General features: G+C 67.3%; 3 protein-coding genes across 8 annotated transcripts in view; 2 read left to right on the plus strand and 1 right to left on the minus strand.

Moving 5' to 3' along the window:
* The first annotated feature begins 15 nt into the window (after nucleotides 1–15).
* On the plus strand, nucleotides 16–7,566 carry LOC128900062 (actin filament-associated protein 1-like 2). Its single transcript, XM_054180786.1, is given in 18 exon segments — nucleotides 16–260; nucleotides 2,922–3,050; nucleotides 3,179–3,244; nucleotides 3,343–3,419; nucleotides 3,630–3,720; nucleotides 3,795–4,012; nucleotides 4,094–4,273; nucleotides 4,443–4,526; nucleotides 4,719–4,809; nucleotides 4,888–5,105; nucleotides 5,184–5,267; nucleotides 5,269–5,315; nucleotides 5,409–5,529; nucleotides 5,642–5,750; nucleotides 6,111–6,260; nucleotides 6,374–6,534; nucleotides 6,641–6,754; nucleotides 6,867–7,566. Coding segments are annotated over 18 exon segments (1,983 nt in total). The 5' UTR covers nucleotides 16–244; the 3' UTR covers nucleotides 6,894–7,566.
* A 1,011-nt stretch (nucleotides 7,567–8,577) lies between these two features.
* Nucleotides 8,578–20,232, plus strand: part of FHIP2B (FHF complex subunit HOOK interacting protein 2B) — a 29,409-nt gene continuing 17,754 nt past the window's right edge. The window contains exons 1-17 of one of the 5 annotated variants that reach the window (XR_008469921.1): nucleotides 8,578–8,732; nucleotides 8,848–8,926; nucleotides 9,971–10,140; nucleotides 11,077–11,181; nucleotides 11,320–11,442; nucleotides 11,631–11,807; nucleotides 11,893–12,089; nucleotides 12,169–12,277; nucleotides 12,360–12,436; nucleotides 12,610–12,799; nucleotides 12,901–13,070; nucleotides 13,167–13,289; nucleotides 13,386–13,476; nucleotides 13,571–13,714; nucleotides 14,112–14,252; nucleotides 14,342–14,442; nucleotides 14,567–15,131. Coding sequence is in view for 4 of the 5 variants with exons in the window: in XM_054225058.1 (XP_054081033.1) it covers nucleotides 8,688–8,732; nucleotides 8,848–8,926; nucleotides 9,971–10,140; nucleotides 11,077–11,181; nucleotides 11,320–11,442; nucleotides 11,631–11,807; nucleotides 11,893–12,089; nucleotides 12,169–12,277; nucleotides 12,360–12,436; nucleotides 12,610–12,799; nucleotides 12,901–13,070; nucleotides 13,167–13,289; nucleotides 13,386–13,476; nucleotides 13,571–13,714; nucleotides 14,112–14,252; nucleotides 14,342–14,442; nucleotides 14,567–14,672 (2,148 nt within the window). In the remaining variant the exon portion in view is untranslated. Of the gene's footprint in view, nucleotides 8,733–8,764; nucleotides 8,927–9,917; nucleotides 10,141–11,076; nucleotides 11,182–11,319; nucleotides 11,443–11,630; nucleotides 11,808–11,892; nucleotides 12,090–12,168; nucleotides 12,278–12,359; nucleotides 12,437–12,609; nucleotides 12,800–12,900; nucleotides 13,071–13,166; nucleotides 13,290–13,385; nucleotides 13,477–13,570; nucleotides 13,715–14,111; nucleotides 14,253–14,341; nucleotides 14,443–14,566; nucleotides 15,256–20,232 lie in introns of those variants that run through there. The other 4 variants (XM_054225058.1, XM_054225061.1, XM_054225062.1 and 1 more) reach the window with 4 other exon arrangements.
* Nucleotides 15,368–19,385, minus strand: NUDT18 (nudix hydrolase 18). 2 transcript variants are annotated; one of them, XM_054225064.1, is made up of 4 exons: nucleotides 19,371–19,385; nucleotides 17,251–17,423; nucleotides 16,960–17,173; nucleotides 15,368–16,190 (listed from the first exon to the last, which is right to left on the minus strand). In XM_054225064.1, exons 2-4 carry the CDS (start codon nucleotides 17,404–17,406, stop codon nucleotides 15,595–15,597), a joined length of 966 nt encoding a protein of 321 aa, XP_054081039.1. In that variant the 5' UTR covers nucleotides 17,407–17,423; nucleotides 19,371–19,385; the 3' UTR covers nucleotides 15,368–15,594. The 2 variants fall into 2 exon arrangements, with proteins under 2 accessions (XP_054081039.1, XP_054081040.1); XM_054225065.1 differs by having other exon boundaries at nucleotides 19,367–19,381.

Genomic DNA, 20,232 nt, shown 5'->3' on the forward strand with positions numbered 1-20,232 from the left:
CCCCCCCCCCACGGCCCCACATCCCTGCAGATGGCGATGGTGCTCCGAGGAGGATGCGGAGCCCTTCCCCGCCTCCCCCCATCGCTCCCCCCGCCCCGACCGGGCTGTGCTGGGGGCCCACAGGGCGTGTGCGAGCCCAGCTGGGCCAGCGTTTGCCCCGGTCCCGCTCCCGATCCCGCTCCCGGTCCCGATTGCCGTCCCGGTCCCGGTCCCGATCCCGCCGCGATGTGAACGCTCCCGCACCATGTCCCGGCAGAGAGGTACGGGGGTAAGGCGGGGTGGGGGGGGGGTGGATAAAGGGGTCCAAGGGTGCGGGGGGTTGGTAAAAGAAGGGGGGGGCAGAGGGTGTGCGTGGGGTGGAGCAGGGCGTGGGGGTGCTCACGGGGGTGCGGGGCAAAGGGGGTGTGGGAGGGAAAACCGGGGGGTGGGTGGGAGTGTGCAAATGGGGGAAAGCGGGGGGTCTGGGGCGGTGGGGTGGGTGCCGGGGAGGGAATGGGTGCAAGGGACAAGGCGTGGGTGTCGGGGTTCAAGGGGGGGGTCAGAGCAGGGATGGGGAGGCTGGTTGCCTCCAACGCAATGGGGTGCCACAGCAGGGTGTGGGATGCCGGGGGGTTCTGCCACGGGGCAATTTGGGGGTGCAGAGGGCACGGGGGGAGCGCCTCCACCCTGCAGCCGTGGCCCGGAGCCCCCCCCCGCAGTTACGGGTCACGCTGCGGCCAGCAGCAGCTCCGGGCTCGGGGAGGCCTCCAGCCTCCTCTGAGTCATCCCGCGCTGGGCGAGAGCCGCCCCGAGCGCTGGAGGGGGGGCCCTGGGGTGCCCCCACGCCGCTGCACCCCACGGGGGGAGCGGGGCTGAGCCCGGGCACCTCTCGCCCCTCGTTGCACGGGAGTAAAACTCACTCGGCCACGGGGTAGAGGTGCCAGCCCCGAATCCCCTGCGTCCTGGCATCACCCAGGGATTACTCTCTCCCGTGGCATCCCTTGGGCAGCCCTCTCCTTCCTCCTCCTCCTCCTCCTCCTCCTCGGATGCCATGGGGCTGGGCCATATCCCGTGGGAGCAGGGCGCTTTGCTGGGTGTTTGGGGGGCGTTTTCCTCCCGCCCTGGAGACGGAGGCAGCTGTTTTTCGTCTGGGCTGCCTTCCCTTGGCCCCGGCAGCGGGCAGCTGGCACGGCTCCGTGGATGAGGGCAGCTCCTGCCTGCTCCGCACCGGGCTGCGGGCACCCCTGGGCACCCCCCCGCACACGGCTTCCTTGCCCCACCGCGGGCATCGGGGCCGGCCAGGGGGAGCGCGGGGGTGGGGGGACACAGGGAGGGCTTGGCGGGGGGGGGGGGGTGAGTGGACGGAGATGTCATTGCAGAGGAATTTGGCCTGAGCGGAGGAGAGGAGAAAGGGAGGGAGAGGAAGAGCCAGGCGCACCGGGCACGAGGGTGACAGTCCCCGTGTCCCCCCCACACTTGTCCTCTGCCCTCAGGTCCCTTTGGCCAGCCCCTGCCCCAGCCCCCCGGCCAGCCCCCCGCTAGGGAGTTGGTTCCCCCCCTTCCCTTCCCCAGTTTCCAGGGAAATCCAGATGTTTGGGCCCAGCTCCGGCATTGCTCAGCCTCGCTGCCCTGCCAGATGTTTCCTCTCCCCCCGGGGCAGGGGTGTGTGCTCCCCATCCGGGGACACCGCGGAGGGGGGACAATGCTCCCCCCGTGCCAACACTACCACAGGGGCTTCTCCCGCGTGCCCTGTAACATATGTGGGACCGGGGGCTCCTTCCCCCTGCCTGCCCCCGCCTCCCCTCGGGGGCTGCCGCTGTTTTTGGAGGTGCATTGCACCCCCGCCAGCCCGGAGCCGTGCGGGATGCAGGGACGTGACAGGGCATGGGGACGCCATGGTCACCTGGGGCATTGCGGGGTGTCACCGGGGCAGCATCCCAGCCGGCCGTGACTTCGCTGGGGTTATCCCTCTTCCAGTCGGGAAGTGGCAGGGGGATGGCAAAGCGGGAGGCTGGGGTTGGCTTTGGGGGAGCCGGCAAGGCCGGGCCCCCCCGTGCCTGGAGGGCGGTGGGTTTCAATGGTGCGTCTGCAGCGTTTTATCCCAGCTGGGAGCAGGGAGTGGAGCAGCTGGAGCAGAGCGATGCAAACCACTTCCAGCTGCGCGGCAGGAAGGGAAGGAGCTGGAGGGAGGCAGGCAGTGACCCTGGGGGGGCCCGGGGGTATCCTGCAGTGACAGCTGGACATGCCCAGGGCGAGGGGGCTCTGCAGGAGCAGGACGAGGGGCTGGGGGTCTGCACGGTCCCGCTCTGTCCTCCAGCACAGGGAATGCCTGCACGGACCCAGAGCTGATGGGGCTCCCACCATTTGGGGCTGGAAGGACCCTCTCCCCACATCCATGGCCCTCCGGGGGGGGGCGGTGGGACGGAGGCAGGGCTCTCCCATCCCACTGCGCAGGCTGGAGTCCCCGGCCGGGGCGAGGAGGCACAAAGCAGCTCCTTGTCCCTCTCCTTCCCAGCACGGCAGGGTCGGGATCCCCGGCTGGTGCTGAGCCCTGACTCGGCTCCCTGCCCTCGGGTGAATGCTCAGCATTTCCAGCGTGCCCAGAGCAGCCTTCATCAGCTGCTCCCATGTGCCATGCCTCCTCCTCCTCCTCCTCCACAGTGTGTTGGGCTGCCCGGTGCGGCCCCCGGCCACGGCTCCCCTCGCCCAGCCGGGAACAAACCCGCTCTGTGAGCACACACAGAGGAGCCTTCAGCGGCGCGGGTCCCTGTTCCCCCCTCCTCATCCTCCCCCGTCCCCCTGGGCCCATCAATAGCGGGATTGTGCAGAACCGGGGCAGGTGCCGGGGCACGTAACCCCCACCTATTTTTGCCTGGCATCGGAGAGCCCCCGCCAGCCCCCTCCTCCGGCGGGGTGTGATGGCGTGTCCCCGTCCCCTGCAGACCTGGACAAGCTGCTGTCGGACCTGCGGTCCTTCCTGCTCATCCTGGACCGGGAAAGCCTCAGCGCCGCAGCTCGGGCCAAGAAGAAGTCGGTGGCCGATCTCCTCTCCCGGCTGCAGAGCCCCTCGTGTGAGCGCGGGTCTGCGGGTGGGGGCGGGGGGGACACACACGTAGGGTGACCACCCCCTCAATTAGCGCCCGGTGGGCAGCAGGGAAGGGGCCGGGAGCGGGGCTGTGACCGGGCGCTCCCCCCGCAGCAGAGGATGCAGAGTACATGATCATGCGCTGCCTCTCGCCTTCCCCGGGGACCCCGCCGGCACGGGGTGAGTCTCACGCTCTAACCCCCACCCCATCTCCGCCGGGGGTGCCCGGGCTCCTGGCCGAGCCGCCGCACCGCTGCCACTCCTGCTTTTCCCCCCAGGAACCAGGACGGTCGCTGCGATGGGAGGGAAAGTCGGCGAGTGCCACCCGTCCAGCACCCCGAGCCCGCATGGAGGGGTACGGGGGGGCAGCGAGGGGTGGGAGTCTGTGGGGAGGGGTCAGGCTGGGATATGGGATGGGAGAGGAGGAGCCGGCAGCCATCCCTGCGCTGCAACCTCGCTCAAAGTGGGGTCCAGGCGGGCTGGGACCCGCCAGCCTGTCCCTCGGGGACCCTGCGAGGTTCACCCCAGGGGGGCAGCACCTTCGGAGCACCCCTTCTCTCCCCAGAGCAAGGCGATGGGCATCTCGCCGTCCCCACCAGCCGACGACTCCTATGAAGATGCCGAACCCCTCAGCTCCGGCAGATGCGCCAGCTCCGGTGAGCCTCCCCCCCGCCACATCCCCCCCAGCACCCGAACGCACCCCGCACCCTGACGCCGTCCCGGCTCTCAGGCGGTGCCGACACTGACAGCAGCCACTATGAGTCGTACGGGGAGGATGAGGACGGCGTGACGGACCGTGCCCATTACCTGCGGCGACCCCCGGCCCCCGGCCCTGACGCTGAGCCCCCCAGTCGCCCCGAAGCCCAGCTCTGCGGCTTCCTCTGGAGGAAGCGCTGGCTGGGACAGTGGGCGAAGCAGCTCTTCATCGTCCGGGAGCACACGCTGCTGGTGAGAGCGGCCGCAGGAGGATGGAGGAAGGGGTCGGGAGAGGGTTCCCCGAGCTCTGCCCACCCCGTTGTTCCTCCCCAGTGCTTCAGGTGTGCCGCCGACCCGCAGCCCGTGCTGGAGCTGGACCTGCGGGGCTGCCGCGTCACCTGCAAAGCCAAGCGTGGCAAGAAGATGCCGCACACCCTGAAGGTGACGGGGACGGCGGGCGAGGCGCTCGTCATCGGCTTCCAGAGCCGGCAGCAGGCTGAGGACTGGAGGAAGGTTTGGAGGTGTTGCAGCCTGGCAGAGCTCTGCGTGGGCAGGAGGGAGGGTGGGCAGGGAGAAAGGGGGTGCTCCCGAGGTGGCCCCAGCTCTTCTCCCATCCAGGAGGTGCCTGGAGCCCCGTTAGATGGAGGAGTGGGCTTGCAGCATTCCCCCTCTCCCTTGGCAGGTGATCGAAGAGGTCAGCAGCGATGCCCCGAGCGGGCTGGCAGCCATCAGCGTCCCAGCGTCGCCCTCCTCGAGGCTCGGCAGGGTGAGCCGCTTGTCCTCCCCCCGGGAAACCCAGGCCATGGGAAAGGGGCTGCCGAGGGTACACCCCAATTCCCTGTCCTGCGGTCCCCGTTGGGTGATGCTGGGGAGGGTTGCATTGCCATGGGGTGGGGGGTAAGGCTGCGGGGGGCCTAAAACCTGCAGGGGACAGGGCTCTCTTGATCTCCATTCTCAGGCTGCCCAGCTTGGCGAGGAAGAGGAGAAGGAGGATTGCTCCCGGCGGAGCCCTGCCCGCAGCCCGCGGCCCGGAGAGGATGCTAAAGGAGGTGCGGTGCGTGGTGACGGGGCGAGGGGGTGTCCCCGCAACCCCCTGCCGCTGCTGACGGCGGGGGGTGGACCCGCAGGTTTCCTGGCGGTGCGGCTGCGTGGGCGCTGGCAGCGGCTGTGGTGCGCGGTGCGGCAGGGAGCCCTGCGCATGTTCCCCGAGCCCGGCGGCGCCCAGCGCCCCGTCTGCGCCCTGCGGCTGGAGGGCTGCGAGGTCTCCCCGGGGGCGGCCGCCGGCTCCCCCCAGCACCTCCGTATCCGCATCGCCCAGCGGGGACGGGAGCTCGCCCTGCTGCAGGTGAGCAACCGCCGCGGCACCCCCGCGTCCCTCGCCGGGGGGGGACCCGCTGATCCCGGACCCCCTGCCCCATGCCAGGCCCGTTCAGACGAGGAGAGGGAAGCTTGGCTGAAGACCCTGCGGGCCAGGGGAGGAGAGGAGCCGGCCGGTGACACCCCCCCGCACCGAGACCCCCAGGCTGGGCGATGGCAGCAGCTGCCCTGCTGCGGGGTAAGGAGATGTTGGCCGGGGCACGGCCGGCCCCAGCCCTCCCACTCCTCTGTGGGACCATGGGCAGCAATGGGACCCCCCTTCTGCTTGCAGGGGGCTGCTGCTTCGCCGTGTCCCGACCCCCAACGCCTACATGGACGACCCCTTTGGGCAGCTCCCGCCAGCCGAGGCCCCCAAGCACCTCTACTCCAACGTGGAGCGGCTGCAGCAGCTGGTAACACCTCCGCTGATGCACTTTTCCCCCCCACCATGCGAGCCCCAGGACAAGAGGGATGGCATCCCACCATCCACTTGCCCATGGGCTTCTCCTGGGCTTCCTTCCGCAGCAGCAGAGCTTGGACCGAGTGGTGCAAGGGCAGCGCAAGAGACCCGTATCTGCGCTGCCCACCGGTGCCTGCAGCATCTCCCCGGGCAGCGCCCTGCCCTCGCGGGCAGGTGAGCAGGGCCTGGATGCTCCACCCGGGGGGGCAGCGGGGTCCCCCCGTGCACCCCAGCCCCATGTGCTGGGATGGAGTTTACGGTGCCCATGAGCACAGTGTTGTGCCATGATTCCTCTGCCCTCCCTTCCTCCCGAGCATCCTTCCTCTGCCTTCGTTCCCCAGCATCCTTCCCCTGCCCTTCTTCCCCAGCACCCTTCTTCCCCAGCATCCTTCCTCTGCCCTTCCTTCCCAACATCCTTCCTCCCCAGCATCCTTCTGCTCTTTCTCCCCAGCATCCTTCCTCCCCAGCATCCTTTTACCCTTCCTCCCCAGCATCCTTCCTCCCCAGCATTCTTTCTCCTCCCTTCTTCCCCAGCATCAGCGGCAGCTCTCCGAGGCAGGGCTGCCAGTCCACAGCGGACGAAGATGAGCCCTGAGCTCCAGAACAGGGATCTCTCCCGATCCCAGCGCACCCTGACACTGCCGGAGAGGAAAGGGGCTCGGGACGGGCTGGATATCCTCATCGGTAGGACAGCAGAGGGGCTCTGTCCCTGTGCCGGGGGGTGCCTGGCCCTTGCCCGAGCAGCTGGCGGGGTCGAGGGGTGCCCGGGCTTGGCAGTGCCCCTGCTGTCCTTGCAGGGAAGAGAGCCTTCCCCAAGCTGGAGGAGAAGGTGGGGCAGCTGGAGAGGGCCTGCCGCGTGAAGGGCAGGCTGAAAGCCGGCTCTGAGATGAACCTGCTGGCCATCGGCAAGTCGCTCAAGGGCCACATCGCCGCCACCGCCAGCTCGGCTGGCTCCGAGGTGGGGACGGGCATCGGGGACGGGCACTGGGGATGGGCACGGGCTGCAGGGGGTGCGAAGGGTTCGGGAGGGCAGGCGTCACCCTCTCTCTGCTCCGTTTTTCCAGCAAGGCTCGTTCCTCGCGCCACTGTTGAAGCGCACCGCGTCGGCGAAGAGCGCCCTGAAGCCATCTCCTTCCCCGGTCATCATCGAGAAGGGACAAGTGCTGCAAAAAAGAAAGGTACCGTCCGGGAGCTGCGTGGGGTGGGCAGGGGTAAGGTGACCCCGTGTCCCCCGACATGGCCCTGGGACACCAAGCGGGGGGTGACCAACCGTCTCGCCACCTCTTCCAGGAGTGGGAGATGAAGTCTGCAATGTGACCAGCCCTGCAGCGGTCCCCGGGGCGGCAGCTCTCGCCCCCAGGACATACCTGCCGGACCGGGCATCTCCCGTCGGAACGTAGGGCTGCGCGTGGATCGTGCAGGACCAGCCCGGTATTTGTTAACCATCAGTATCAACGCTACAACTACGCACATCTATTTTTATATATATATATATATATATGTATGTATATATACATATAAACTCTCCATCTGTGGGTTTCCAGTTTCTCTGGTGCGAGGCTGGAGGGGGGCGAGCCCCTTCGTTGGCTCGCTGCCTTCTCGCCCCCCCTCCCCCCCAAGAACCTTGGTTTTGGGGCAGATTTCCCAGTTGCAACCTCGTAAGCCACCAACTCCTGTCCCCGACGAGGGTCCAGTCGAGACCAGCAGCGCTCCCCTCGGGGACACCCCGGGTGTAGATGTACCCGGAACCTGCACCGGGGGGGGACACGCAGTTTGGGGGGGGGCAGGCTGCTTGGGGCACCTAAATCGCACCTTCCCTGGAGTCGGCAGGACCCGGGCTGGGCCCTGGGCTGCTTTCCAGCAGCTGTGTTCGTCATGGCTTGGGTTTAATTGTAGAAACTTTTTTTTTTTCTTTTTTTAAGGATTAAAAAAAAAAAAAAATTTTAAAAAAAAAGAAATCATAAAAATTTGGCTTCTACCGGGTTGTGCCGTGGGAAGAGGTGAGCCGGGGTGGGAGGAGATGGGGGGGGGGGGGCTGTCCCCATCCTGGTGCCTGGTGGGCACAAGGGGTGTCCCCCTCCCAATTCGAGGTGTGCGTGGGGGGATATCGCTGTCCCAGTTCGAGGTGTGATGGGGGGGTTGTCCCCATTCCAGGGCGAGGTATGGACTGGGGGGGGGGGCTGTCCTCATCCCAGTGCGAGGTGTGGATGGGGGGGTTGTCCCCATCCCAGTTCGAGGTGTGATGGGGGGCTATCCCTGTCCTAGTTAGAGGTATGGATGGGGGGGTTGTCCCCCTCCCGGTGTGAGGTGTGATGGGGGGGCTGTCCCCATCTCAGTGCGAGGTGTGATGGGGGGGTTGTCCCCCTCCCGGTGTGAGGTGTGATGGGGGGGCTGTCCCCATCTCAGTGCGAGGTGTGATGGGGGGGTTGTCCCCATCCCAGTTGGAGGTGTGGATGGGGGGGTTGTCCCCATCCCAGTGCGAGGTGTGGAAGGGGGGCTATCCCTGTCCTAGTGAGAGGTATGGATGGGGGGGTTGTCCCCCTCCCGGTGTGAGGTGTGATGGGGGGGCTGTCCCCATCTCAGTGTGAGGTGTGATGGGGGGGCTGTCCCCATCTCAGTGCGAGGTGTGATGGGGGGGTTGTCCCCATCCCAGTTGGAGGTGTGGATGGGGGGGTTGTCCCCATCCCAGTGCGAGGTGTGGAAGGGGGGGGCTTTCCCCTTCCCGCTACACGGGGGTCCGTTCCCGCCCCAGGGCTGCCCCCCGAAGCAGTTTTAGGGCTAAGGGACCTTTCCAAACCCCCCCGCCACTAATACTCCTCCACTCCCCCCCCCTCCCCCCCCCCCCCCGCCACCTCCCCATCCTCCGTCCCTCCGCCCCCCAATCCATCCCCATCCCGACCCCCCCTCACTGCTCCCCAAACCCCTCCGGAGCCCGGAACCGGAGCGTAGCCTCCGGGGGAGGTACCGGGGCCGGTCCACGCCCCCCCCCCGCCCCTCGCCCGCCTCCGGGCGGAGCCACCAGCGGAGCCGGGCCGCGCCGGGGCGCAGCGGAGCGCGGCGGGACCGGCACCGGGGGGTCGGCACCGGCACCGGCACCGGGGGGTCTCAGCCATGCTGAGCCGGCTGGGAGCGCTGCTGCAGCAAGCGGTGGAGACGGTGAGCGGGGCCGGGGGGGGGGGGGGGGCGGCGGAATTGGCACGGCGGGTACCGGCACCGGGAGCCGGGGCGGGGGGCTTCCGTCCCACCCTGACCCCGGACCCGGTGTGTGCAGCGGGAGCCCAGCGTGGACCTGCTGGAAGCCTTCACCGAGCACTGGAAGGGCATCACTGGCTACTACCTGGAGGCCACGGGTGAGTGGGGTGGGGGGAGAGAGGGTCCCCGTAGCCTAGGATGGGGTCCCCGAGCCCTAGGACGGGGTCCCCATAGTCCAGGGTGAGGTCCCCGTGGCGCGGGAACAGGGTCCCTGTGCCCAGGGACGGGGTCCCCATGCCCTGGGAGAGGGTCCCTTTGCCCTAAAATAGGGTCCCGTGGCCTGAGAATAGGGTCGCTGTACCCATGGAGGGGGTCCCCGTGCCCTAAAAGAGGGTCCCGTGGCTTGGGAATGGGGTCCCTGTGCCCGAAGAGGGGGTCCTGTGCCCAGGGACGGGACCCCCATGCCCGGGGACGGGTCCCCATGCCCTGGCTTGGGACCCCGTGCAGCAGCAGGGCACCGTGCCCACCCTAGTGCTCCGCGGCTGATCCGACGTGCAGGGTTTTGACGTGGGACCCCCATTCCCGCAGCCCGGGAGGACTTATCCAACCGGGAGCTTGTCCCTGCCCAGCCCTGACCCCCCTGCACACCGGTGGGGGTCAGCACGGTGCCGGGGGGGGGCGGGTTGGGTGGGTGCGGATTCCCCTGGGAGCGATTGCAGGTTGGGGCACGTCCCTCCCCGGCTACGTGCTGTTTTCCGTGAGCGTTAAAAGCAGGGCCCGGAGAGCTTCAGCCTTTTTCCCCACCATTATCTCGGTCCTTCCCGCTTGGCCCCCACCATCCCCTTCCCCTCCTGGGGCCGTGCTGGAGGGTCTGTGGGGCTGGCAGCCCACCCCGTCCCGGGACGGCCGGCACCTCCGACCGTGGCTCTGTCCCTGGCGGGGATGGCCAGTGGCTTGCTAGGCCATGAGCGGAAGGAGCAGCCTCGAGTGCTGCTGGGACTCCATCATCACATTGCCATCTAGCGTCGTCCCCGCTCTCGGAGGATTCTGGGCCGGCGTGGCTCGGGGTGCCACTAGCCAGCACCCCACATTCGCCCCCCACCATGGGGCGCTCCCCTTGCCCAGCTTTTTTTTTTTTTTTTTTTTGAGGGGGACGACACACACAACGCACGCCGCAGCCCCCCCGATGCCTATGTCTGCAGATGAGAGCGTCCCCGCCAGACAGACGGACATCCCCTGGCGCCTCAAGCAGATGCTGGACATCCTGGTGTACGAGGAGAAGCAGCGCCCGGCGGGGGAGGCCGGGCCGTGTCTCGAATACCTGCTGCAGCACAAGGTCCTGGAGACGCTGGGCACGCTGGGCAAGGCGGAGGTGGGTGCACAAGCACCGGGAACACCGCTTTTTGGGGGGGGGGACGGGGACGGACAGACAGACCCCCCCGGTCCGGCATCCACAGCCTTTTCCAGCTGCTTTGCGCGGCGCTGCTCAGTAATTTTTAATTTTGAAGCTTTTCTAGCTGGGCAATGGGTGTTTGTGGAGGGCGAGATGCTCGCGGTGCTTGGTTTTGTGGTGTTTTGTGGGTTTTTTTTGGGGGGGGGGGGATTGCTGGGTGTAAAATGCCCGTTGGGATCCTCGCTGCTGCTCCTCCCGATGGCTCTCGTCCCCCCATCACGTCCCTGGTTGTCACACCTTGCTGCTGGGGTTCGCGGGGCAAGGGTTTTTGTTTTGTTTTTTTTTTTTGTTTTAAACACCCTCTCAAAGTAAATATTGCCCAAATACGAGGGCTCTCGCTGTTCCTTTCTTGCTAATAATAACGAGGCGCCCTATAAATAGCCTTTTGCTCAAACAGAAGCAAACGCTGGTGCAACGTGGGCTTCGGAAACACGCGCTGGCCCTTCCGTGGCCGTGAGGATTTGGGTTTTTTGGGTGTTTTTTTTTTTTTTTTTTTTTTTTTTTTTCTTTTAACTCCCCCTCGCTGGCGTTGTAGCAGTGGGAAAGGGGAAATAATCCCCCATGGCTGTTTGTTTTTCTCTCTGCGAGAGAGATCAATTCCGAGAACTGAGTTCAGTCCCCAATTGCTGAGGGAGAGGAGCCCGGGGCAGTGGGACGTCCTCGGGGGCGGGGGGTGGTGTCTATTTGCATCATTTTGGGGGTGCAGACCCGGGGTGTCTGCTGAGGGTGTTCTTGCAAACCACCCATGCTGATTTTTAGGTGACCCAGCAGGCGATTTGGGGTAATTACAGGGTGACGAGGTACGCGGGCAGGTAACCGGGCGCTGGCTGATGCCTCTCCCCGTCTCCCTCCCAGTACCCCCCCGGGATGAGGCAGCAGGTCCTCCTCTTCTTCAGCCGGGTGCTGGGACAGATGCAGCACCCGCTCCTGCACTACCTCAACGTCCACAGGCCGGTGCAGGTGAGTCGGGAGGTCCCAGCGGCGGTGACACCGGCGCTACCGCCGGCGATGCCACGCGCTGGGGGGGCCGGCCGCATCCCTTTGCCAAACGGCTGCCGGGAAGCGATGCCCAAGCATCCCGCTCCCTGCCCCTGCCAGAAGCTGCTCCAGCTTAGCGGCGACCGCCTGGGCTCCGGCACGGAGAAGGAGGAGGTGCAGTTCGCAGCCGTCCTCTGCACGAAAATCAAGCAGGATCCCAGCCTGCTGGCGTACATCCTGGAGGTGAGCAGCCCCCCCGGGCAAGCCCGGTGCCGGTGGGACCACCTATAGGGCTCATCTATGGGGTTCGGCTCGTTTAATCGAGCTTTTTTTTCACGTGCTTTGCAGCGGGGCTGGAGCTGCAAAGCTCCTCGGGGTGAGTGGGAGGAAGGTGGTGGCTACGATGCTTTGCTGCTCCTCTTCCTCTCCAGGGCAAGAGCATCCTGAATGGGAGGAGAGCCCAGGAGCTGCCGGCCAGCCCCGTGGAAGAGGGTGCGGAGCATCCCCCGGGTACCGCCGCCGCCGCCAGCAGCCCCCCGGCCGAGGTGTCCCCTCCACGGAGGGACAGCAACCTCGTCACATCCTTGGTGGGGCTGTGCAAGAGCCAGGTAGGGGGAAAGGGCTGGCAAAGAGGGGGCGACGGATGCCACCGGTTGCGTGCCCTTCTCCTCCTCCTCCTCCTCTTCCTCGCAGAAGAGCAGGGTCGCGCTGAAGGCTCAGGAAAACCTGCTCTCGCTCGTCGGGCTCGCCCAGGAGGCGGCCGCTGCCTGCCTGGTGCGGAGCAGCGCCCTGTGCCAGCTGCTGACGGAGCACCTCTGTGACCTCTACAGCGCCGTGCCCCCCGGCACCGACCCCTCCGACGTCCTCGTCCTGGAGAGGGCCAGCTGGAGGTACGGTGGGCACCGGGCAGGGTGGTCCCTGGGCACCGCCAAGGCTTCGCCGCAGCCCCACGTCCTCTACTCCGCGCAGGTCGCAGGGGGATGCTGCCGGCGACGGGGTTTTCCCAGGGAAGGAGAGCCTGGCTGCCTTCTTTGCCTGGCTGGACTACCTCGATGAGCTGGTGATGGGCGCCCACCCGGTAAGGAGCACCCGGCCGGCCTTTACAGAGCACGGGCACCCCCGCGCCCACCCCACGGCTCAGCCTGTGCCGTCACCCGCAGGTCGTGGCAGATGCCATCACCGAGGCCATGGAGGAGAAGTTTTTCCAGGGCATCCTGCAGCCGCAGCTCCTGGAGATGTGAGTGTCTGAGGCGCGGGATGGCAGCTGGGGGGGAGTTTCTCTATCAAGGACCCTCTTGGAGGCCAGAAATGCGGGGTGCCCCTTGCCTGCACCTCCTTTTCCCCCCCCTGTGAGATGCCGTGATGCTCTCAGGACCCCCCCTCGCAGCATCCCACCCTGTCCCCCGGCAGGTCTGAGTTTGCCGTCCTCGGCGTCACGGCCATGCTGACGGGCACGGTGCGGCAGCTCCGCGCGCCCCCCCTGCTCCACCGCCTCGTCCTATTCCTGCTGGGGCCGGACCGGCACCCCGAGACCCCGGGGGACGCCCCCCACCCTCTGCGCACCCACCTCATCGACCGCTGCAACCACCTCTCCGACGAGGTGAGCCCCATCCTTGCCGGGGGGACAACAGGGGACATAGGTGATGCTGGGGGGCAGCGGCGGGGGTCTCACACCCCCTCTCCGCCCCCGCCGTGCCGCAGATCAGCCTGGCCAGCCTGCGGCTCTTCGAGGAGCTCCTGCGGAAACCCCACGAGCACGTGGTGCGCAACCTGGCGCTGAGGAACCTGGAGACGAGGGGCTACCTGCAGCGTGGCCCCCCCATACCCGACGAGCGCGGCCCCTCCGAGCTGGACCCTGATGAGGATGGGCTGTGAGCAAGGGGGGAACCGGGGCAAGGCGAGGCCGGGGTGGGGGGCAGCCCCCCCCGGTGTCCACCCAGCTTGATGCTCCTCTACCGGCCCCGCAGGGACCTGGAGGAGGATCCCTATTTCACCGATGGATTCCCAGATGCCGGATTTAGGATGACGAAAAAGCGTCTGCCGGGATTGACCCCATCGGCGAAGGGGCAAGTGAGCGAGGTGGTCAGCAGGTAGGGATTCGTGCTGGGGGGGCCGCTCTGGCATGGGTCGGGGGGGCTGTATCCCCCTCCCCATCCCTCTCCCCATCCCTCTCCCCTCTCTTCCAGCTTCCTCTGCCTGGTCCCCGAGGATGCGAAGACCTCATCCTGCATGGAGGAAGGTGGCTACGACACCTACGTGCACGATGCCCTGGGCATGGTGAGTAGCTGGAGGGCGGGGGGGGTGTCCCCATCCCCGGTGGTGCCAGCCCCCGCTCTGGCTCTCACCCACCATCACCCTCCTGTCCCGGCAGGTCCAGGCGTGCCGTGCCAACGCAGCCCCGTGGGGGTGGCCCCTGGCCCCCCGGCCCCTCGACACCTGCCATCCCGAAGTGACATTTTACGAGGGCCATTTCCTCAAGGTGCTGTTTGACCGGATGACCCGGATCCTGGACCAGGTACGGGGAGAAGAGGGAGGGGGGGCAGGGACGTACCTGGGTCCCCACCCTCCTCTGCCCTTCACCTTGCCACAGCCTGGCGGGGGGCTTTTTCGGGCTCTCTCGGCTGGCACAGCCTTTGTCCCGGCTGGGGGGGGGGGTTGGTGTTTGAATAGAGGATGCTTTGGCTTCCCGTGGCTATTGCCAGCCCTATGACCCCCGAGGACCCCCCGGCGGAGGGTGGCAGCCCTCCTTTCCAGGCTCTGGGACCCCCATAGTGGGGACAAAGCAGCCAAGAGCGTCGCTGGCACTGAGCTCCCATTGGTGGGGACAGGCTCGGGTCCCTGCTGGGGGATGCTGGGGGGGGGGAGAGTGACCGTGTCAGCTCCCACTGAGCATCCCCCCGCTGCCACCCCAGCCCTACAGCCTGAACCTGCAGGTGACATCGGTGCTGTCCCGCCTGGCCGCCTTCCCCCATCCCCACCTCCACGAGTACCTGCTGGACCCCTACCTCACGCTGGCGCCCGGCTGCCGCTCGCTCTTCTCCGTCCTCGTCAGGGTAATGTCACCCGCCGGGGTGGGAGGGGGACGGGGACACCCCCTTGGAAACGGCGCCTGATTCTTTCCCCCACCCCCAACCCCGTGCAGGTGATCGGGGACCTGATGCAGCGGCTCCAGCGTGTGCCCCATTTCAGGGCAAAACTGCTCCTGGTGCGCCAGCAGCTCATGGGGATGGTGCCCGGAGAGCAGTAAGTGCTGGTGGGGCAGGGGGGGGACAACACCACACAGGATGGGGGCAATGCATGCACTTTCAGGGGGGGCGTACGCCACGGAACTCCCCCCCCACCTTCGTCATTGCTCATCTCCCCCCAGGATGGACCACACGATGCTCTTCAAGGGGGTGGTGGTGCTGGAGGAGTTCTGCAAGGAGCTGGCTGCCATCGCCCTGGTCAAGGGACCGCCGGAGGGACCCCCCTGAGCTTCAGCCCGCCCCCGCCCCCACCGAGCACCCCCTCTTCATCCGGGCTGGGGTGGCCACCGGGAATGGCCCAATCCATGTGCCGGTAGCCTCCGGTGGCCCTGCCTCGGACCAGCACGTCGCATGGCGGTGGCACCCCGGGAAGGACACCGTCCTGGCAGCGCCCGGTGAGGAGGAAGAGGAGGCACAGCGACCTTCGCCACCGCCTCGGCCATCCCGGAGGTGACGCCACTCCCCCCCCCGGCCCAGTGCGGGATGCGACCCCTCGGGGTGGTGGGTTCCCGCTCCCCCAACCCCACGGCAGAGCCGCCCCCACCAACCTCAAGCGGGGGGGGGGTATTTTTTGGCAATAATCGGCCCCATGGGCACGGTGCTGTCCCCTGCCCCCCCCGAGGCAATGCCACCCCCTCGGCTGCAAGAACTCAATCGTTTCCCCCCCCCCCGGCGCTGAGGGTGTGGGTGTGTGGGGGGGTGTGTGTGTGTGTCCTGCCTGGCGGGGACGGTGCACCCCCAACCCCGCAGAGCCGGGCACCGCGTCCCCTGGGTGATGGGACTTCGCTGCAATAAAGCCGTGAGCTCAGCACCCCGCGCTGTGCCATCTATACCGCACCCGTGTCCCCCCCCCCGCTTCCCAAACATCCCCAAAACCGGGCTCCCCGGCTCCCCCACCCCGACTGTAACCGCAGCCAGGTGGATGCAAGAAGCAGCAGCCGGGTTTATTTCTGCTCTGGCCGGTTCTTGGTCCCCGTTTCTCCCCCGGGGACCAGGACACGGCACCGTGCCCTGCCCCAAAACATCCCCCCCCCAGCCATGGGGGGGGCCGCATCCCGGGGCTCACACCTTGGGCACTGCAACCCCATGTCCCGGTCGGACCCCCCCCCTCCCCCCGCCTCCACATGCCCAAAGCTGGGCTAGCTGGCCACTAGCTGCGGACGGGCACGGTGGCCGCATCCCGGAGCCGCTGCAGGATGCGGCCCCTCAGGCTCTCCTCCTCCACCCGCCACCAGCGGAAAGCGGGGCTGTGGGGCTCGGGGGGGGCAGCCCCGGGGCTGCTGGGCGGGATGCTCAGCAGCACGTTGAAGCAGACGCCGTCGCCCCCCCCAGCACCCCCAGCCCGGTGCTGCAGCCCCAGCAGCCCTAGGGGTCCCGGGTGGGGGTCCGGGGACAGGCAGTCCCGCAGCAGCCGCAGCACGGGCAGGCGGAGACCCCCCCGCAGCTCGGCCGGGGAGGTGCCACAAGCCACCACGGGCAGGTGGGGGGTTCCAGCCGTGCCCAGCAGCACCCAAAGGTCCCCAGCGTCGTTGGTGAAGGCCAGCAGGAGCCGTAAGCAGACCAGGGCGCAGGGCAGCTCCTGCGGCAGCGTGGGGGGGTGCGGGGGGCTGCGGCGGTAGCGGGCGGCGAGGTCCAGCAAGGGCAGGATGTCCAGGGCTCGCAGAGGCAGGGCACAGGGGTCCCCAGGCCACCACGTCGCTTGCAGGGACTCGGCGTCAGCCTCCTCCAGGGTCTTCAGGGTCCCGCCTGTGGGCAGAGAGACAGCGATGCCCCATCACAGGGGTGGCAGGGGACAGCAGGACCCCAGCGCTGGGCTGGCAGGGGTTGCCAGTGGCCGGTCATGGGGCTGGTGGGGGCACCGAGATCCCATAACTTGGCTGATAAGGGACACTGATACCCCAGCACAGGGTTTGTGGGGGGATGCCAGTACCGGTGGTGCTGGCAGGGGACAGCGACGCTCTGGCACAAAGCTGGCAGGGGACACTGATGCCCATCATGAGGCTGGCAGGGGATGCTGATGCCCTGGCACAGGGCTGTCATGGGACAACGATGCCCTGGCACAGGGCTGGCTGAGGATGCTGATGCCCATTATTAGGCTGATCGGGGATGCCAATGCCCTGGCACAAAGGTGGCAGGGGACACCGATGCCCAAGCACAGGGCTGGCTGAGGATGCCAAAGCCCATCGTAGGGCTTATAGGGGACACCAGTGTCCTGGCACAGGGCTGGCAAGGGTCAATGACGCCCTGGCACAGGGCTGGCTGGGGATGCTGATGTCCATTATTGGGCTGGCTGGCGATGCCAATGCCCATCGTGGGGCTTGCAGGGGACACCAATGACCTGGCACAGGGCTGGCAAGGGACAATGATGCCCTGGCACAGGGCTGGCAGGAGATGCCAATGTCCTTCCTGGGGCTGGCAGGGGACACCGACGCCCATCCCGGGGCTGGCTGGGGATGCTCCAGGTGAGCCGCGTCCTTCCCATGCCTTCAGAACACCAAAGGGCAGAGGCACGTACCGGTGGGGCGCGCGAGGAAGGCGAAGCGGATCCACGCCGGCCCCCTCTCCTCCAGCGCCAGCAAAGTGAGGGCTTCGCACTCCAACCCCGTCTCCTCCTTCACCTCCCTCCGCATGGCAGCCACGATGCTCTCGCCGGGCTCCATCCTGCCGGCCGGCAGGTACCACTTCCCCCGGCACTCGGGCTTGGCCTCCTGCACCAGCAGCACCCCGTCCTGCGGGGACGGAGAGGGGGCCGGGTGGGCACCGGTGGAGTCTGGGGGGGAGGGGGTCCCGCGGGGGGCTGCCTCACCTCCTCGTTGAAGAGCACGGCCAGGACCACGTAGCAGGCGTTCTTCCCCAGGCGGATGGGGCCGGTGGGTGGTGGTGGGCCCTCGAAGGTCCCCCCCACATCCCAGCCGCCGCCACCCAGCACCGCATCCAGCTCCGGGGTCGGAGCCTCCCCCATGGGACCCCGCTGGCTGGCTGGGGATGGTTGGGGGGGGAGCAGAGCCCTCAGGCACCCACTCAGGGGGTAGCGGGGTGTTGGGGTGGGGAGGGGACCCCCCAGACGTGCAGGCGGGGGGAGAGGGAGCCCCGGCGCTGGCTGGGCTGGAGGGGGCGGTGAGGGAGGGGGTCTGGCGATTGCGGGGGGCACGGGGAGGTGCAATGCGGGAAGGGGTCCCCCAGCGGCTGCGGGGGGGCGGAGGGGAAGGGTTTGCTGGACTGGGGGAGGTGGAGGGGGGTGTAATAGGGGAAGGGTCTGCTGGGCGGGGGGGGGACGTAGCAGGGGAAGAGCTCGGTGGCTTTTGCGATGCAGGGAGGGGTGCAGAAGGGAAAGGGTCTGCTGGACTGGGGGACACCCAGGGGGGCGCAGGAGGGGAAGGGCTGGCTGGACTGCAGCGCGTAGGAAGGGAAATAATAAGGGAAGGGGTCGCTAGGCTTGGGGAGGCCGGGGGGGCTGCGGTAGTGGAGAGGCTTGCTGGACTGGGGGAGGCATGGGGGGGCACAGTAGGGGAAGGGCTGGCTGGACTGCAGGGTGTAGAGGGGGCTGTAGGGAAAGAGGTCGCTGGATTTGGGGATGCAGGGGGGGCTGCGGTAGGGGAAGGGCTGGCTGGACTGGAGGACGCAGGGGAAGCTGAAGTAAGTGAAGGGTTTGCTGGACTGGAGGAGGGAGGGGGGAAAGGGTTTGCTGGACTGGGGGACGCTGGGGGGGAAGGGGCGGCTAGACTGGGGGATGCTGGGGGAGAAGGGCCTGCTGGACTGGGGGATGCCCGGGGTGGGGTAGGAGAAGGGCTGCGGGGGGGTGCAGGGGTCCCACGGGCAGGGGTCGGCAGGCTGAGGGGGCCAGGGGGTGCTGGACTGCAGGGCGCTATAGGGGAAGGGCTGGTCGGAGTATGGGGTGCATAGGGGGAAAGGCGGGGGGGAGCGGGGGGTGCAGGGGGGCGAGCTGGGCTGCAGGGTGCTGGGCTGCGGGGGGCGGCGGGGGGCTGTGGGGGGCAGAGGAGAGCTTGGTGGCACCCAGGGGAGGTGCGCTGGGGCGAGGGGTTGCGGGGTGCGGCGGGGAAAGGGTTTGGGGTGCAGTAAGGGAGGGGTTGGGGGGGGCTGCAAGGTGGGATAAGGGAAGGGTTGGGGTACAGGTTGCAATAAGGGGGGGGTTGGGGGGCTTCAGGGTGCAGTTAGGGAAGGGTTGGGGTGTGCAGGGGGAGGGTTTGGGGTGCAGGGGGCAATAAAGGAAGGGTTGGGGTTTGCAGGGTGCAGTGGGGAAGGGTTTGGGGGGCTTCAGAGTGCAATGAGGAAGGGTTTGGGGGGCTTTAGGGTGCAACGGGGAAGGGTTTGGGGGGCTTCAGGGTGCAACAAGGGAAAGGTTTGGGGTACAGGGTGCAATAAGGGAGGGGTCTGGGGGACTTCGGGGTGCAATGGGGAGCGGTTTGGGGGGTGTGGGGTGCAGTAAGAGGACTGGGGCGCTGCAGGGTGCAGCGGGGAAGGGTCTGGGGGTTGCGGGGTGCAATGGGGAAGGGTCTGGGGGGCTTCAGGGTGCAATGGGGAAGGATTGGGGTGCGGGGTCCAATAGGGATGGATTGGGGGGGGGCTTCAGGGTGCAATTAGGGAAGGGTTGGGGTTCGCAGGGTGCAATAGGGGAAGGGTTGGGGCGCTGCAGAGTGCAGTGGGGAGGGGTCTGGGGGTGCGGGGTGCAGCGGGGAAGCGTTTTGGGGTGCAGTAAGGGAAGGATTTTGGCAGGGGGTGCAATAAGGGGGGGCTTTGGGGGGGGTGCAAGGGGCAATGGGCGGGAGGGGGTCTGGGGGTGCAGTTTGGGGGGGGTGGGGGGGGTCCGGGGGTCCCGGAGCGCGGGAGGGCGCAGCGAAGGGGGCTCCGGGCGCCCGCCGCGCCCCCCCCCCCTCCCCCCCCCCGCGCATGCGCCGGGGAACTCACCGCGTCCCGAAGGCTCCGCCGCACCGCCCCCGCCCACCGCGTTCGCCGCCCATTGGCCGCCCCGCGGGCACAGCGCGCTTCCCATTGGTCAATCCCGCCGCCACTTCCCCGCCCGGCTGATGGGCGGGGCTTGGCCTTAAAGGGGCCGGGAGGGGCGTGGAAAGGGTCGTGGTGGGGGGGTGGGAATTGGGCGGTGCTAATTGCGTGGTGCTAATTGCGTGGTGCCGATTGGATGGTGCCCGTTGCACGGTGCCCATTGCATGGCGCTCGTTGAATTGGGCCCGTTGCATGGTGCCCATTCCGTTGTGCTAATTGCACTGTGCTAATTGCATGGTGCCCATTGCACGGTGGTAATTGCATGGAGCCCATTGCATGGAGCCCATTGCATGGTGCCCATTGCATGGTGATAATTGCACAGTGCTAATTGCATGGAGCCCATTGCATGGAGCCCATTGCATGGTGATAATTGCACAGTGCTAATTGCACGGTGCTAATTGCATGGAGCCCACTGCACGGTTCAAATTACACGGTGCTAATTGCATGGAGACCATTGCGTGGTGCCCATTGGACGGCGCTAATTGCACGGTGCCAACTGCACCGTGCCCATTGCATGGTGCTAATTGAATGGAGCCCATTGCACGATGCTAATTGCATGGTGCCCATTGCATGGTGCTCACTGCATGGAGTTAATTGCACTGTGCTAATTGAATGGAGCCCATTGCATGGTGCCCCTTGCACGGTGCCTGTTGCATGGTGCCCATTGCACAGTGCTAATTGTCCGGTGCTAATTGTGCTGCCCAGCCCCTGTCCCCGCCTCCCACAGTGAGGGCCGTGTCCAGACGTTTTCCCGTTCTCTGTGAGT

The sequence above is a fragment of the Rissa tridactyla genome, chromosome 20 (assembly GCF_028500815.1).
Source record: "Rissa tridactyla isolate bRisTri1 chromosome 20, bRisTri1.patW.cur.20221130, whole genome shotgun sequence".
Lineage (NCBI taxonomy): Eukaryota > Metazoa > Chordata > Aves > Charadriiformes > Laridae > Rissa > Rissa tridactyla.